The sequence below is a fragment of the Myotis davidii genome, unplaced genomic scaffold (genome assembly GCF_000327345.1).
Source record: "Myotis davidii unplaced genomic scaffold, ASM32734v1 scaffold963, whole genome shotgun sequence".
Lineage (NCBI taxonomy): Eukaryota > Metazoa > Chordata > Mammalia > Chiroptera > Vespertilionidae > Myotis > Myotis davidii.
Window position 1 is genome coordinate 362,822 of NW_006294116.1, and position 18,245 is coordinate 381,066.

At 38.5% G+C, this 18,245-nt stretch overlaps 1 protein-coding gene across 1 annotated transcript in view; it reads right to left on the bottom strand.

Annotated features, from left to right (window-relative positions):
• FAM13A (family with sequence similarity 13 member A) overlaps nucleotides 1-18,245 on the bottom strand; it is a 250,927-nt gene that overhangs the window by 121,504 nt on the left and 111,178 nt on the right. Inside the window, exon 7 of the mRNA XM_006768190.2 lies at nucleotides 9,864-10,027. Within this exon, the coding sequence (XP_006768253.1) occupies nucleotides 9,864-10,027 (164 nt within the window). The remainder of the gene's footprint in view (nucleotides 1-9,863; nucleotides 10,028-18,245) is intronic.

Sequence of the window (18,245 nt, forward strand, 5' to 3'; positions counted from 1 at the left end):
TTTTAGGAAGTCACAAAGAAATCCTATCTAATAAAAGAGTAATATGCAAATTAAGCATCACTCCGAGACAAAGATGGCGGCGCCCATAGAGGCTGGGCAGGACGCTCGCGGCGTCATCCCGGCAACGTGAGTCCAGCAGGCAAGCAGGGCCGCAGGCAACACCCAGCAGGGCCTGCTGGGCAGTCACAATGGAGACCAGGCAGCAGGCAATCAGGGCTCGCAGGCAGCACCCAGCAGGGCCTGCTTGCCCATCCTGGTGGTGTGGAGCAGGAAGGCCCCACAAAGAGCAGAGAACCATGGGGAGTGGGTCCAAGCTGTCAGTAGCACTTCCCCTGACGGCTCCTGAAACCGAGAGGGTGTAGGGTGGGCTGAGGGACCGCCCCCCCTCCATCCCTTATCCCCGTGCACAAATTTCGTGCACCAGGCCTCTAGTCCTATATAATAAAGAGCTAATATGCTAATTAGACCAGACCATGGAATGATCTTCCGGAACAACCTTCTGGAACAACCAGTGGGCGGGGGATGAGGCCACATGACAGCCAGGGCTGCCCTGCATTGATTGCCCAGCAGAGGGTGGCGGCAGCTGGGGCTGCAAGGGCCCAACCCCTGGCATGAATTGCGTGCATCAGGCCTCTAGTATAAACATACAAAAGGATGAAGTAACTCAAGGTAGAAGACAGGCAGGAATAATTGTAAAATAAGCAGAAAGGCATATATTAATCTTAGCCTGTCAACTAAATATGCAATCTTGAATGATTCATCTAACTCAATAACTATTTGTGAAATGAATAACCTTTTCAGAATCATGGTTTCTTTATGCAAGGTTACTTTTCAGATCTGAATTTTTTTTCACAGAGCTATCTCACAAAACTATGATACAGACAAAAAAATGTTACATGTGAAGTTATTATAATTTTTCTAGCATTATTGATATATAATTGACAGACAAATACAAATTGTATATATGATTTGATCTATGTTTATACTGTGAAGTGATTACCACAATCAGGCAAATTAACACATTCATCACCTCACATAGTTACAATTTAGTTTTTCTGTGGTGAGAACATTAAGATCTATTCTCTTAGCAAATTTCAAGTATAAAATGCAGTATTGTTACCTATAGTCATCACATTATACATTGGAACCCCAGAAGTTATTCATCTTATAACTGAAAATTTGCACCCTTTGACCAATACTCCCCTTTTCCCCTGACCCCACTACCCCTGGCAACCACTCTGCTTTCATAAGTTCAACATTTTTTAGATACCACATATAAGATCATATGGTATTTGTCTTTCTGTGTAAGGCTTATTTCACTTAGCATAATGTCCACCAGGTCCATCCATATGGTTGTGTGTATGTATACATCATATTATATATGATTCTATATACAAGAAATATATACATATACACAATATCACAACATATACATATACACAATATCCAATAGTTATCAGGTATATAGATTGCAAATATTTTCTCCCATTCCATAAACTGCCTTTTTGATTTGCTGATGGTTTCTTCTGCTGCAAAGAACCTCGTAGTCGCTCCCCACTTGTTGATTTTTGTTTTTGTTGCCAGTGATTTAGTGTCAGATCAAAAAAATCATTGCCAAGACCAATGTCGAGGAGCTTTTCCCAAATGTTTTCCTCTAGGTGTGGTACAGCTTCAGGTCTTACATGTAGGTCTTTAATCCATTTTGAGCTAATTTTTGAGTATGATAAGGGTCCAGTTTCATCCTTTTGCATGTGGATAGCCAGTTTTTCCACCATTTATTGAAGAGACTATCCTTTCTCCACTGTGTATTCTTGGTGTCCTTGTCAAAGATTAGTTGACTATATATGCATGGTTTTACTTCTAGAGTTAAGAGTTAAAGTTGGTCCTATATCTTGGTCCCAACTTGTGTGAAGATACAGAGCCAATTTGTGTGAAGAAAATGAATCCAGTAGGTTAGTAGAGTGCATAAAGTGTAGCAGTTATCTAATCACAAGGTGATGGAGGCCTAAATTGAGGTTGAGATCACTGATGGGGGTGGGGGAGGAGATGGGGATGTTGGAAATACTGAAAAGGAAATACTGACAAGATTTAGTAACTGATTATCTAAAAAGTTTGAGTCTAGTGGTTGACAGAATGAAACTTAGCCAAGTTGAGAGGGAAAGACTGAGAAAATGAGCTGTGTTTGGGCACAGTGACTTTATGGCAAAGGCTAAAGTAGAGATGACTCGCAGGAACCAGAAACTCAGAAGTGAGTTCAGGGGATTTCACTGAGACAGTGATTTGTAAATCATCATCCTGAAACTAGATTAGCTGTGGAAGGGACAGCTGACAGAGGGGGAGGCAGTGGCCAAGGAAGGAGACGTGGAGGTCACTGAATTTAGAGGGGAAAGGAACGGAACACCACAATAGGAAGACACAATACAGGAAACGGGAAATTTTCAAGAATACACGAAGCACCATAACACATTAATGATGATGAAAATTGTTCTTTAAAAGTGAAAAAGTTTACAAAATATATTCTTATGTAAATACACTGAAAGAAGTCCAGAAGAATAGATAACCAAACCTACAATAATAGTTACCCCCCTAGAGGAGAGAGGAAGGAATTAGAATGTAGAGCAAGAGACTCAAGTGGAACTTCAGTCGTATCAGGAATGCTTTAAGTTTTTCTAAGAAGCACGTATTCCCTATGTAATTAAAAAATACTAAAAAATGAAACAAATGGACAAGAAAGCACTTATAGAATAGAACAACTCTCTCAGGCAGAACATGCTCTTCCAAGGAAAGATTTGTTTCTAGTGCACACTGCAAAGTGACTTATTGTAGTTTCCCTCAATTATCTATCAAATTAAGAACACTTCTGCAACATAAGCAAAGATATTTTAACTCTGTATTCTTCATCATATTATTTTAGGTAAATAATTATCATAGTTATAGCTATTTATTCATTCTTACTACAGAAAGTGAAAGCATTTTAATCACTCTTAATTGCTTTATGTTTTTATGTAGGAGCCAAGTACAAACTTTCATTGTTAGTATGTCTATAGGACACTCATCTGTAGGAAAGGAGACCATGACCTTACCTTGGTCTAAACAGAAACATGCTGGGTAAGTTTTTCGCTTATGAATAATGGACCTCCGACTTTTTGTGTGTGACACTGTTGGAGATTTTTCTGTATCTGTGACTCCCTGAAATACTGATCACTACAATAGCTTTAGATTAAAGGACAGTAAACCACAACCTGAGATCTTCCCAGGATGACAAAACAGAGTTCTCCCCGTCTTCTTCTCTCTCCTATGACTCATCTTTCTTCAGGGCCTGACCTTTATTTCTGCCACCATGTTCTGTTATATTCAATGAAAAGAAGGAACAAATTCTCTTAAAATTTAACAAACACAACATTTTCTGCAGATAGCGTTTACTTATAACAATGGTTGTGCTTTACCAATTTGCAAGCAAGTGACTGTCTTGCTAAAGCATATCCATTTCTCCTTACCCCAACTTTTTTGGTATATTTTTAAACAATGTTATTAAGGTGTATTTTACATATCATAAAATCCAACTTTTCAAGTGTACAGTATGATGATTTTTAGTAACTTTACCAAGTGGTATAACTATCACCATAAATTAGCTTCAGAACATTTTTCCTGCTTCCAATAAGATCCCTCAGAACATTTACAGTTAATCTCTGCCCCCCACCCCCAGCCTATCACAACTCTACTTTATGTTTCTATAAATTTGCCTTTTCTAGACATTTCATATAAATGGAATTGTATACAATATATAGTTTCTGAATCTTTAATCTGACTTTATAGAACAAAACTAGAGGTTTTCCTTTGCCTTTAAGAAAATCACACATTGAAGGAAATATTTACCTTTCAAACTAAACATTACAACAAATACTGTTTAACATCTAAAAAACTAAGAATATTAATTCTGTTCTCTCTTTAAGTTCTAACATTTAGAGATTCTAAAAGCAACATTATGTTATAGTGTTAAAAACATGAAAAGAATGATGATTGATCTTTTTCACATGTTGAAACAGAAAATAAGATAGCCTCCTCTGAAGTTTCAAATTATTTTAACATGTCACACTTTACATATAATACAGAGCTTGTCCTTTTACTCATTTAGGATGAAATGTAACTTTCTCTTCAAGGAAAAATTTTAAATGGCCTGTTTGCTAACATACTAGTTAATACCTATAGTTTTTATATTATTTTCTTCCTCGGTATTTTTACAAGGAAAAATGTAAGAATATCATGTGTAACAAGAGGGACTGGACTGTTCCAGCCTTACTTATGGGATGCACCTGTCCAATAATCTCATTTCTGTGAGAGTCTCTGACCTGCCGTACTTACACCTTGGAGAAGAGCAAGCATTTACTCCTTTAAAGTAGGCATGCATGATGAGAATTTATGCTTTCAGCCTCTGGTGAATTTTAGTAAGCACACATCTTAATTACAGAAAATAATTCTTGACAGTATTTTGAATTGCTGTTGTCAGTTTTAGATGATATATATGGATTAGCTACTGCTTTTGCTGAATGAATATATCACTAAGTACTCTGTCTTTGGTTCAGAATTCAGTATAAAATATATCATTCCACTAAGCTCTACCAAAATCAAAAGACATTATCCTTAAGCTTTTTTCATGAAGCCACTCTAACTGTAAGAGATTCTATGAAGATTAGAAAAATTAGTTTTAATATAATTATGTCTTCAATGCCAGTTTTAGACAATTATAGAAATATAGAAAAAAATTATTCGTCTCAGTAAATAATGTCTCAAGATATAAATTAGCCAATAAGCAATAAATGATACTTAGCTCCTCTTTGGCCTCTCAAAACATCACATTTGAAAATGTGTTACTCCTCTATGCTTTTTTTTTTTTTTTTACTGCCACTATCTGGAGAGCAGAAAAATAATAAGCACTTGCTGATAACAATTCATAGTTCTATCACATCTCAGGAAGAAATGAAACTATGAGTAAGAATTGAAACTAAGAAGAAAAAAAATCAAAGTGATTCAATCTGGGGAAAAATACTGAACAAAGTCTAAACTCTAAAAATTCTAAGTTATCAAAAACACAGCCAAAAACCACTTCCGAAAAGCCCTAGAAATCAACCTTTTAACCTGTTTTTGAAAAATCATAGGACATTTCATCACTCCGGAAATCTCAGTACCAATGGTTCTTTCTTGATTTTGTTTGTTGTTAACTGATATGGTAACTGCTGAAAACCAAAATGTTCCATATAAATGTGTTATACTAATCTTAATAAGTACAAACAGAATTTTATTTTTTGTTTTGTAAAGTCAATCAAACTTACATGATCATAGGTCAAACAAAAATAGATTTTGCTGAATTGTGTTTTGTTGTTTTTTTAGGAAAAGCCCAGCTAATGCTTCTTGACAATTCCTTGAAACAAGTTGGGAAGCCAAAGGAAATACTGTCTTAGAGGACAGGGGCATGACAATAGACTTAGTACACACTGCCAGCCTTTGTGTTTAAGACTAGGGCAACTAATACACCGTTAAAGAGAAAAGTGGCAGCTTCCCTAAAGAAAAGATTGAGAGAAAGTTGTGTGTGTGTTTTTATCTATTTAAAATTTATAAATTAACCAATAACTTGTTCCGGAAAATAACTGCAAATGAAAACACAATTTTTGAAATGCTCATTTTTTAAATGAAGGGCTTAATAGCTATTCTGTTACTTCAAAGATACATAAAGGATTTAAAACATTTTCAGTTACATTTAATTATCTCCACTTGTCCTTTGACAATTCGTCTCACGATCTATTCTAGGTATACAAAAAGTGAGACTCTCTGAACGGATATACAGACGGGAATAGAGACAAGAAGTTGAAGGCGTGTCTGCTTGGTGGCGGTGGGCGGGTGGCAGGTTTTGACAAGGATCACGTTGTTCCATTAAGGCTGCTGAGTGTGAAGGAGTCAGTCCTTCAAGGCTGTACGTTAAAAAACTTGGAAATTATATAAGAAATTCATAAGTACGGAGAAGCATTTGTTTTAACTGGGATATGCTGACCAGAGGAACCAAGTGTGGCTAGAGCAACATTAGCTGGGCCTTCTCTCCATAATCTCACTTGATTGTTATCTCAGAAGTACAAATCCATTCTCTAAACATGGCATTCTTTTCTGTTACCTTTAGAAGCAGGAAATTTGTTTATTTTTTCTGACTCGATGAATAAAAATACTGATACAAACAACAAACTTGAATTTTTCTTTCATTATTTAACTTCAGGCATTCTTAGCATAATTCCTGACAAACTAATCTGGGAAGATAACATCTACACTAGCCCTGGTTAGCCAGCCGCTTGACCCTGGTTCTTAAACCAGAGAAGGAAATGTTAAGAAGGCCCAGTGTTTTGTACCTGTGCCCTCATTATTTTCTCAAGTGTTCCCCACTGACCCAGGCTAGCGCTACTGATCACGCCCCTTTTCTCAGGAACAGGCAGGCCCTCGAAGGTTCACTGCACAACACTGGGAGCCTGCTCATTCACAGAGGCTACAATGTGGAGACACCTCACTGTGCACAAGGTGCCCACCTGCCTCACTCAGGGAGTGGCTACTTGGTCTCTGGAGTCCGTCCTAGAGGTCCTTGTTCTATTATCTCCTGGCCTGTACCATCAGCTTCCACCTCTCCATAAACTCAACTTGTTCTGTTACAAACGTGCATACATTTCACTCATTAACATATTATAATACCCCAAACGAAGCAAAACAAAGAAAACCCCAATCCTTTTTGGATGGAGCCCACTCCTCTAAGCAGCAGCCCTTCCCTCCCCTCCCTCACAAAAGGCACACGGACAAGTCCACGTGTCCTTGTCCTCAGTGAGGATAATGCTTTCCCCGAGGCTTTCGTTTGCACTTGGTTGTCACATGGCCTCTTTGTTGCTCTCCCAGCACCTCTTACTCTTCTCTTTGATTTTTCCTTCTGCATAGTTTGCCACAGGATCTTTTATAAAATACAGTTGTCTCTATCATTTTCCTGCTTACATTCCTGCAATCACTCCCCATCATTTTCAAGAGAAAAAAATCTAAACTCTTAATAAGGGATACATGATCGGACCTATTTTGCTTCGTCTCTTAAACCACCCTTAGCTTCTCCTTCATTCTAAATTCAGGCGTCCCGAATCCGCTGCTAAACCTGCCGCTCTCCTGCACGTTGTCCTCAGTCCTGCATGTCCTTGCACGTGTCTTTGTTTCTTTTTCTCCAGGAGCACCTTATCTTGATTTCCCTGCCCAGTAAACTTCTACTTACCCTCCTCGCCTTACTTCAAAGTCCTCCTCCTTCAGAAACCTTCTCTGATCCTAATCTCCCCACATGGTCTGTCCCCTTCCTCTGCCCTCACACAGACCCTGTGAACTATAGTTGAAGCTTCTTAAGAAGAGCACCAGTGCCTAGACCCCAACAGGCACTTAGAAAATGTGTATTTAATGATAATTATTGAATTTTTCTTCCCTTGTTCTCTGTCTCCCTAAATGCAGTATTTATGTCTCTCATTCTCTGAATCCCCAGCCAGCACCTAGCAAGTACTACATAACTAGATCTCAACAAAGATGAACAACTGTTGAAGGAACCAACAGGATAACTACCTCCAAGCTCTTCCAACAGCTCTGCACGTGGCTGCAAGATTATTTTTCCTCATCTACCAGCTCACCGAGGTTTCCATCAGGGATCCCTGCCCCCCTCCCTGCTAAAATTCGCAGTGGCGTCCTATGACCTGTAGGTTGAAGCCAAGTTTCCCTACCTCAGTTCTTTTGGGTATAAATGCTCTTTCTTTGATCTTCACAGATTCTCTCCTCCTTCCCCTTTGTATCTTTTTTTTTTAAAAATATATTTTATTGATTTTTTACAGAGAAGAAGGGAGAGGGATAGAGAGTTAGAAACATCGATGAGAGAGATCAATCAGCTGCCTCCTGCACGCCCCCCACTGGGGATGTGCTGGCAACCAAGGTACATGCCCTTGACCGGAATCAAACCTGGGACCCCTCAGTCTGCAGGCCAAGGCTCTATCCACTGAGCCAAACTGGTTAGGGCCCCTTTGTATCTTAATTCAGGCCTTTCCTACCTGCTCAAACTAAAGTTGTCGTTGAGTCAGTCTATTGCATGAACCTGATTTAGTTTCTCAATGCCCCCATATATTAAAGCTAAAATGACCTTCTTCATGGGCTTTTTTCTATTTTTTTCTAAGTATCTTGCTATTGCCTCCCTCACTAGAATGTAAGGATCAAGATTCCATCAAAAAACTGCTAGGCCTAATAAGTGAATTCAGTAATGTAGCAGGATACAAAATTAACACCCAGAAATCTATGACTTTTTTTTAATACACCAATAATGAACTCACAGAAAGAGAAATTAAAAAAAAATCCCATTTACCAGTGCAACAAAAAAATTTAAGATACCTAGGAATAAACTTAACTAAGGAGGTAAAAGACCTGTACCTGGAAAACTACAGGATGTTGAAAAAAGAGATAGAGGAAGACATAAACAAATGGGAAGAATATACCGTGTTCATGAATTGGTAGAATCAACATCATTAAAATGTCCATACTACCCAAAGCAATCTATAGATTCAATGCAATCCCCATTAAGATACCAACAGAATATTTCACAGACCTAGAACAAACTCTCCAAAAATTCATATGGGAAAAAAATTCATATGGAATAGAATTCTAGGGCCATAAACACTAAGGTCTGGTTGACTTTGTACACTGCTGCATCCCCTGTCCTAAAGCACTTCCTAGAACCAGAGGTTAAGTGCTAAACATTGTTCAATGAAGGAAAGACTGAATGTAAAAATAATTCCAACAGGCATTCAAGGTCCTCAATGGCCTGGCCTCACTCTACTGTCCCAGCCTTATTCCCAGCTATTTCCCAAACACCCACTGTGCCTCCTAACTAGGCCCATCTATAAGAGCCTTATCTTCATTTTTTTCCAAGTTAAATTATCTTCCTCTTTTAAATTGAACTAAAACTCCACCTCTCTATAAGGCAATCCAAAGTGGGAATCTCACCCGGCTGGTGTTGCTCAGTGGTTGAGCATCGATCTATGAACCAGGAGGTCACGGTTCGATTCCCAGTCAGGGCACATGCCCAGGTTATGGGCTCGATCCGCATTGTGGGGCACGCAGGAGGCAACTGATCAATGATTCTCTCTCATCATTGATGTTTCTATCTCTCTCTCCCTCTCCTTGCCCCTCTGAAATCAATAAAAATATATTTTTAAAAAACCAACAAAGTGGTAATCTCTTTGACTATATCATTCACCTATTTAATGCCTTAAATATATTTTAATTCTTTAGAGCTGTCTTATAATGAAATTTTTTAAATTTCAGAAATAGGTTTTAAGTTATAATAAAAAATTTTTAAAGGAAAAATTCTTTATGCTATGAGTAAATAAAATTCAGACTCCATTTTATTTAATTATTTTAAATTGCATGCTTTTTGCTTTAAGTATACCAAAGAAGTTTGCTTTGTGCAACATAATGGTTAAAAGGCAACATTCAAAATTTGTTAGTGAGAGTTGGTTCTAGTAACAACTCTAATGTCCACTTTAACTAAAGATAATAATGGCCACTGAACATATCATGGAAAGGCATCCTGAAAGTAACTCTTCCACCTTTTAACTATGAGCCTAGCATGGTCCAGTTGATTACATCATTTGTTTTAATACTGTAATCAATACTATTAGTCAGAATATTCTCAAAACTTCAAGTCAATTTTAAATAATTTTACTGATCTGCATCTTGTTGACCCCAGTGTTGGATAAATACAAACATACCTATACTCAGAGCAGAGAATGCAATATGTAACATGTAAGTAAAAGAAACATGCCAACCTGGATACCAACTTGGCCCCACTAGCGTCCTCTGCTGAATTCATGTCACCCCAGCCGGGTTTTCTACGACTTAGCCGCAGGCTGACCTGAGCAATACCATCACATCGCTCGAGCTGTGGTACCCTGTGGACCTGAAGAGACCCCTCACTCTTGGACTTTGGGATCTAGAAAATAAAATTAGAGAGAGAGAGAGAGAGAGAGAGAGAGAGAGAAATTAAAAAAATAAGACCCTTCAAATTAAGTTACTGCAGAATATTTATTATAATTTATTAATAATCTCGTGTATTAACACTCCAACCTAGAAATGGATTTTATAAACCTAGGTATGGAATTAAAAATACATTAAAAAATTCTTATATAGCAGAGGGCACAGTGAAGGGGAACTTCTGAACCATATACGGCCCAGACCCGTCTCTCCTGGATTCTGATGCAAATCTTTCTCAGGCCTTACAGTCCTAAGAATAACCACTCTATGTAATGAAAGAGTCTAAGAGTATATCAGACTGCAACCTGGAGTGAAAGAAGTAACAAATAGAGGCAGAAAAATAAAAGATAGAATGCCAATGTTAGAAAGGTGTCTAGAAATATTTACTATCAACAAGCAAGCTACACACCAGTGTGCTAATAATTTCTATTGGAATCCTCTTTGTAAAGCAAATTATGATATAATAATTTTTGATTAAGAAAATAAATAAGAAAAACACAACACTTTTAGCACTCTTATATTTTTTAAATCATGGGCAACACAAGCACCAAATACCCGGCGTACTGACTTCTCATATCTGAAGTTATATGCTCCCTTCAACCTCAAGCTCTCTTACTCTAAACTGTAAAGAGAGTGAATACAACTACCTTTCTATATATATATATATATCATGTCAGAATTTCAGGAACATTTCAAACCCTTGGATCAACTTTACTTGTTACACTGGAAACTTTTCCTCATAATGAGAACTTTTTTAATGCTGGTTTTTCCACCTGCAATGTCATCAGTTCATCACTGGCCACTCATCAACTGTGTAAGATCAAACCAAACCCTAACTCCCTTTGAAGTCGAGATAAGAATCCACTACCCAAAAAGCTTCTCCAACTACCTCAGGTCTTAACCAGCTTTCCCAACTCCGAATTCCTGTAGCAGTATCCACACTTGATTACATGTCATCTGATACCTTAAGTTTAGTTCATAATTATGCTGCCTGATGTTTCTAGATTATTTTACCTCAACCAGATCCTAGAGACAGAGATTATAGCCTCATGCTCTTCCTACTTCTCCTCCTCCACCCCTTTCTCCTTCTTCCTCCTCTCTGTTATTATTTTTAACATTTTTACCATAAAGTCTAGCAATTTTTTCAACCCACTAATACTTATTGTCAGAAAACATACATTTCAATTACAAGATATTCCCAAGTCACTTACTGGCCAAGAGGCTAGGATAATATGGGGATAATTTATGTAAGTATATAACATTCATATCTCTAGGATGATTAGATAAAAGTAATACATAAAAATAATTTAGCACCCTGGCCGGTGTGACTCAGTTGGTTGGAGCGTCAACCCGTGCACCAGAAGATTGTGGGTTGATTCCAGGTCAGGGCACATACCTAGGTTGCAGGTGTGATCCCAGTCAGCGGCGCAGGGACGCAACCGATTAATGTATCTCTCTCACATCAATGTTTTTCTCTTTCTTCCTCCCTGCCTCTTTCTCTCCTTTCTCCCTTCCTCCCTTTCTAAAATTTATTTAAAAAATAATTCAGCAAAGAGTTACATTTAACACAAAGCAAATACGCAATAAAAGCTATTTTTCATTAATACTGTTGTCACATAAAATTTGCCCAAATCGGATGATTACCAATTAATAGTTGGGTTGCATAGCTCTATAGGGCATTCATAACTCATGAAAACCAAGGAAAGCAAGAACTTTTCTTTTAGAAATTATAAACTATATCATTCATAGAGATATTTGCCAAAATTACTTCTAAAAGAAATATTCATATAAACAGCAAGAGAATGTGAAAAGTACAAATATATGCTATTATGTAGTTTATAAAGGGACTCCTTTTGCCGTGATTATTTTTCATAAGAATAGACATAAAAATTAATTAAAACACTGAAAAAGCAGTACAATTTCAAACTAGTTAGCTAAAAAATTCACTTCCAGACTGTTTCTCAATATTAAAACAAACAGTACAGCAGTTGTTTGGCTGCATTTCATCATGTTAAAATAAGGACTTGACATTTTAGGTTCAGTGAAAACTTCTGGGTTCTAAATTTAATTCAACAATTTATGTAAAGGAAAACTATTCTTCTTTTAAAATATATTTTTATTGATTTCAGAGAGGAAGGGAGAGGGGAGAAAGAGATAGAAACATCGATGATGTGAGAGAATCATTGATTGGCTGCCTCCTGCATGTCCCCCCTCCCCCACTGGGGATACAGCCCACAACCAGAGCATGTGCCCTTGACCGGAATTGAACCTGGGACTCTTCAGTCCACAGGCCGACATCTATCCACTGAGCCAAACCAGCCAGGGAAAGGAAAACTATTCTAAGGTAAAAAATATTATGTCAATTTACATCAATCTAAGGGTATTTCTGTGATAATTTCTTTTGTTATTGTTTGTTTTGTTAATCCTCACCCAAAGATATTTTTCCATTGATTTTTAGAGATAATGGAAAGAAGAGGGAGAGAGAGAAATATCGACATGAGAGAGACACATTGATTAGTTGGTATGCACCTCTGACTGGAATCGAACCCGGACCTTTCAGTCCATGGCCCAACGCTCTATCCATAGAGCCAAACTGGCTAGAGCTGATAACTTAATTTCTATAGAAATAACATAGAGGTGATTGTCATTAACCATGAATTTTACAATATAAACTCATTATTAATATATATCACAGTAGTACGAAGAATTGAGCTTGTGCACAGAACCTGGAAATATCACATGAAGCTTATATTGGCATTTATGAAATTTGTTAGAAAAAAGTAGCTCAGAAACTCTGAGACTTCTAGAGATGTGGAATATATACATATATTTTTAAGGGAATGTACATTTTTAAAGGTAACTAATGAAATATTCTTGAAGATGTACCTTGAAGACTATACACTTTCACTATGGACATTACTATAGAGAAAATGAACAGTAATTTTAAAACCTGCTGTGTTTCTGATGCAATTAATTTTAATACAAATGTGTTAACTTTGAGAAAAAGGAAGAGATCACTTACTTTACTGTATCTGGAATTGAGCTTTTTAGGAACGCGTGATCTTAGCCTGGGCCTCATAAAGCAGGCAGAGGGGACAGTTTTATTTCTGTGCTTCTGGGTGTCTATTTCAGGTAGTATATTGTTTAGTGGCGAACTCTGAGGTGGCGCTCAAGGGCCCTTTCACCCAGAACTCTCTGAGGAGCAGCAGGACACCAGTCGGCCAAGCCCCAGGGTACAGGGAACCTGTTATTACAGTGTGGCTTTCCGCAGTGGTCCTCACTTGCAGCCAATTTTGTGTGTAGACATTTTTGATCGTCATGACAGGAGTGAGAGAGTGTGCTGTTGGAATCCAGTGGGCGGTGGCCAGGGATGTGACTAAACATCCTACAATGCACAGGCCAGCTTACCAGGAAAAGAAGTTAATTGGTCTAAAATGTCAGTAGAGCTAAAGTTGAAAAACCCTGCTTTAGAGGAAATGGAAAGACGAAACCTGTATCGAGGCAACTCCTCCCTTGTTACACTTTTCTTTTAGTTCCATCCTCCTTTTCTTGCCATTGGCATGTTAAGATGTGATGGGCCAAGATTAATTTTAGCAGAAATGGGTCACGCAAGGCACATAGGCCTCCCTTGCGTAGGCGAGTGTCACTAGTGCATCATGAGGTTCAGCTAAGCTCAAGCTCCGATGGGCAGGGACTCCAACTATAGCCAAAAGCCTCACTGTGGTGAACAGAGTGAGTGTGTGGGGAAAGGCCACCTGCAGCTACCTCATAATGTGTGGCTGCCGTAGGAAAATGGCCCTGAGTTTAGGATTCTGACTGGGTGGCCAGCTCCCTCTTTCCACTGGAGATATTCACTTATTTACACCACACTTTGCTTCTTATTTTAAGCAATTTCTTCATGATAACTTTGATACTTGAGGGTGAAAACTATAAAAGCCCCCAAACCACCTACGAAAAACATTTTACTCAGAAGAATTCTGCACTGGCCATTTGAGATAAGATCTGTGTAATTTATGTGTACAACTAAAATACTAACAATTCCAGAAATCTTAAAAAGAGTGCATTCCATGCATGTACTTGCAGGTATGGAATAGTCTGATTGAGAAATTCAGCGATTCTAGTATTTGCGATGCCGTGGGAATGAAACAAAAGAATAACTTTTGAGAATATAAAGTTAGGAAATATTCTCTTAGATGCTGTTATAAATAAACATTTAGTGAGAATTTACTCCGTGCTAGGCATGTTTTCAAGAGATTTACATAAATTAATTCTCACAACAACCCAAAGAGACAGGGACTAATATTATTACCATTTCACAGGTGAGAAAACTGAGGGATAAAGAGTTCAGGTTATTTGTCCCAGTGAGTAAGTGGCAGAATTACAATTACAACCCAGATAACCAACCCTCAGTACCTGTGCTTACCACTAGTCTCTATATTGGGTTTCAGGTTAAATATTAGAATTGCAAGAAGAAAATACAATTTTGGATAAAAGTTACATTACAGCTCATAATGCAACCCATTTTCTGCATTCTCTCTTTTTGTTTGCATTAATAAAATTTTCCTTAAATTTATTTCTCTATGGTCTGCTAAACTATTCTAGTAAAATAATCTTAGGGGGGAAATCAGATATGAGGTGAAAATTGTATGGAAAATGTGTGTATCATACTTTTATTAGTAATAGACAAAAATGTAAGTATTCTAAATAGCCAAATTATCACAGTGGGTAATTTTGGCACCTCTATATGATGGATTATTCAGCCATTAAAATATCTACAAGGTTTTTAATGAGACTTTTTAAATCAGTTTGAGCTCAGTTAGCAATAAAAATGCATACAGATAGCTATATTCCTTCAATATAACTTGGATCATCCCCATTCTTTAAACTGACATGAATAAATTTCAAAGGCTGGCACCCAAATTCTGTTATGGTCAACACTACAAATGTTTTAAGATGACCTCATCTTTAAAAATAGAACAAAGGATCCAGCACCTGAAAAATATAGCGGTGATAGGAGGCTCTCATTTCCCCCGACACCTGAATGTGACTAAAAATAAAAAGTCATAAAAAATAGCGTGCCTTGACTTGATATTTATCCATATGAGCCTGTCACGTGAGGGCACAGCAGGAAGCCTTGGCTGCAGGCCCTCTGTCTCATGCGCGGGTGCAGGCAGGAGCCGTCTGCCCTGCAGCACTAGAACACGGGAATGGCAGGTGCACCCGAGGCAGGAGGGACTGCTTTCTGGCCGGGGATCTGGAATTCGTGGCTCTCTTTCCTTTGTGTAGGTGAGGTGGGTTTCCCGCATATTACATTTCTTCCCAGAAAAGTAATGTGCACATGAATCAACTGCAGGAAAATTTGTTATAATAATTTGCTATGCTATTATGAATAGTAAATACCAATTTTTAAAATTATTACTATTAATACAGTTTTAAAAGCTTAAGTATAACAAACTAATGTTTTGGTCTTAGGAGTCACCCTAAGCACTGGTCAGTTACTGTGCTTGCATTTTGAAATGATAAAAATCTGTTCTTTTTATCATCGAAGTACTTTAAGAGATGATTAGAATTGGGCAAAAATTTATATTCAAGGCTCATCTGATGAAGAAAGATTGTGATAGGAAGAAGAAAGCAGAAACGTTAATTTTTAACACTTAGACTGTCTAAACAAAGTTCATTAGACGTGCTATATGCTTGACCTTCTCTCTCCTCCACTTGGCATTTGCATGGAAGAGGGCAAAGCCTCTTGCTTTCCTTCATCCTCATTAACCTCATAATCTTCACAAGAAGAAATGGTGAAATAACAAAGAACCAAAAGCGAGAGGCTTAGCTCTGATAGTGTTTTAAAGGTAGGCCTTTCGAGCTTAAGACTTTAAACAACGCTCTAACTCAGGCCCAGAAAGTGTGTCTCAGTGGTTGAGCATGGACCTATGGACGAGGAGGTCACGGTTCGATTCCTGATCAATGATTCGCTCTCATTACTGATGTTTCTTTCTCTCTCTTCCTCTCCCTTTCTGAAATAAATAATTTGACCAATCTATTATGTGCTAGCCACAATGCTAATCGATGCACCAGGTTTTATTTTGTTTTTCTGAGAAAATTATTAACATGATTTGGGGAATTTGTTTTTTGCATATACCTTTCTCTTTCTCTTATTATTTTTTTTTGTAAAAATGGGTCAATGTTAAAGTTATAACTTATTAAGACCTCATCTTAATCTAAGTGAGTGAATCTGTATGTTAGCATAAAGTCAGTTTAACTTAGTTTGCTAGAAATATTACTCATATGTGAAAAGACAGAAAATTCACAATTTAAAAAAATTTCATCTTGAAATATAAGCTATCCAACCAATACAGGTTCACAGTGTGGCCCCAAATAACTAACAAGCCCCTCTGCATTTGGTTTTCCTCCTCTCTTCCCTTCCCACGTCCTCTACAAAAGTGGATGCCAGCACAGCAGAGATTTTGAACTGTTTTGTTAACTGCTGTAGCCCTGAATTCTAGAACAGCACCTAGCAAACAGCAGGCGACCATTAAACATTTGTATAGTGAATGATAGAATGAGAGAACTAAAGGATATCCTCTACCTTCCTCACAGAAACACTGAAATGTTAAGAAATTATCAGTTGATACCATAAAAAACATTAATTCCATGCATAAGTATTATTCTTATTTTAGAACTTTTTAAATACTCAGTTGCAGAATGTGTAAGTCTGTTTGAAAAATAGCTATGGTACAGAAATGGAAAGAATCTGAATTTAAATAGTATAGTAATTATTATTTTTTAAAAATATATTTTTATTGATTTTAGAAAGAAGGGAGAGGGAGAGAGAGAGATCAAAACATCAATGATGGGAGAGAATCATCGCTCACCATCTACTGGGGATCAAGCCTGAAACTTGAGCATGTGCCCTTGACTGGAATCAAACCCAGGACCCTTCAGTCTGTAGGCCGATGCTCTATCCACTTAGCCAAACCAGCTAAAGCTAAAGAGTAAAGGAACTATTAATGCAAGACCAGGTACAAGAAATGACATTTACTTGGACTCTGCGGCCCCAAGTAGAGCCATCTGTCCTGGGACGTGGGCTCAACAAAGTCTCACCTTTTAAAAGATGTTCAGCGATAAATCTGTACATGGCAGTAAGGTGTGGAGGCCTTTTATGTTAATATCCACACAGTTCCAGCTGCTATTTTACAATTATGCATTTGAGTCCCTGACTTCAGGAAACAATTCAGGCAAAAAGTCACTGTGTAAACTGAGCAGTTTAGAAATTTAGAAATAAGGCTTGCACAAGTTTTCTTTGTAGTTTTTTTTATCAAAGATGGTGGAGTAGGGGGAAGCTGCACTCACTTCCTCCCATGACCATATCAAAATTACAACTAAATTATAGAAAAATCAACCTGGATAAACCACCTGAAGATTAGCTGAACGGAAGTCCTATGACTAAGGACATATGGAGGAAGCCACACGGAGCTAGTAGGAGGGCAGAGATGCAAAACTGGCCGGCCCTGCGCCCCATGTGGTGGTTGAGAATCCAGAGGGATAGCTCAGCTGCAGAGGCACCCCCTGAGGACCAAGGGTTTTCAACCCTACGCCAGGTTTCCCAGCTTGGCGGCCCAGTGCCAAGGAGAGGGGCTCACATAATATCTGTTGGGAAATCTGCAGGGATTCTATCTGCCCAGGTCAGAAGGAAGGCTGCTGCAAGCCCAGAAACCCTCTAAAAGGGCGATGCACAGAATCTCACTCGCAGGCACCCACCCTGGGTTCCAACAGAGGAACAGCAGCTGGGAGGTTGTGGCTTTGGGGAACCGGCTTGAGGGACAGCTGCCAATATCCACTGTATTGACCTCTGCTGTGCCAGCCAGGGATGCCATCTTTCCTGGGTTGAGCACTACCCCACAAAACATTAGCCCCGAGAGCTATACTAGCCTGACTCTGATGACTCTCAGAGGCCCTGCCCTACCCAACTTGCACACGGCTGGGCTTAAACTCTGCCAGAGCCAGCCAGCCTGGGCCTGCATCGCAGTCTTTCTAAAAAACTCTTGAGGAATTCCAGGCAACCTTGGAGGTGCCAGAGACACACAGGGAGAAACTGAATTGTGTGGCTTTAGGATGAGGGCTATTTTCTCTACGTGCCAAACCAGCACCACTGCTCCTGTGGTGGGCCCTGCAGCAAT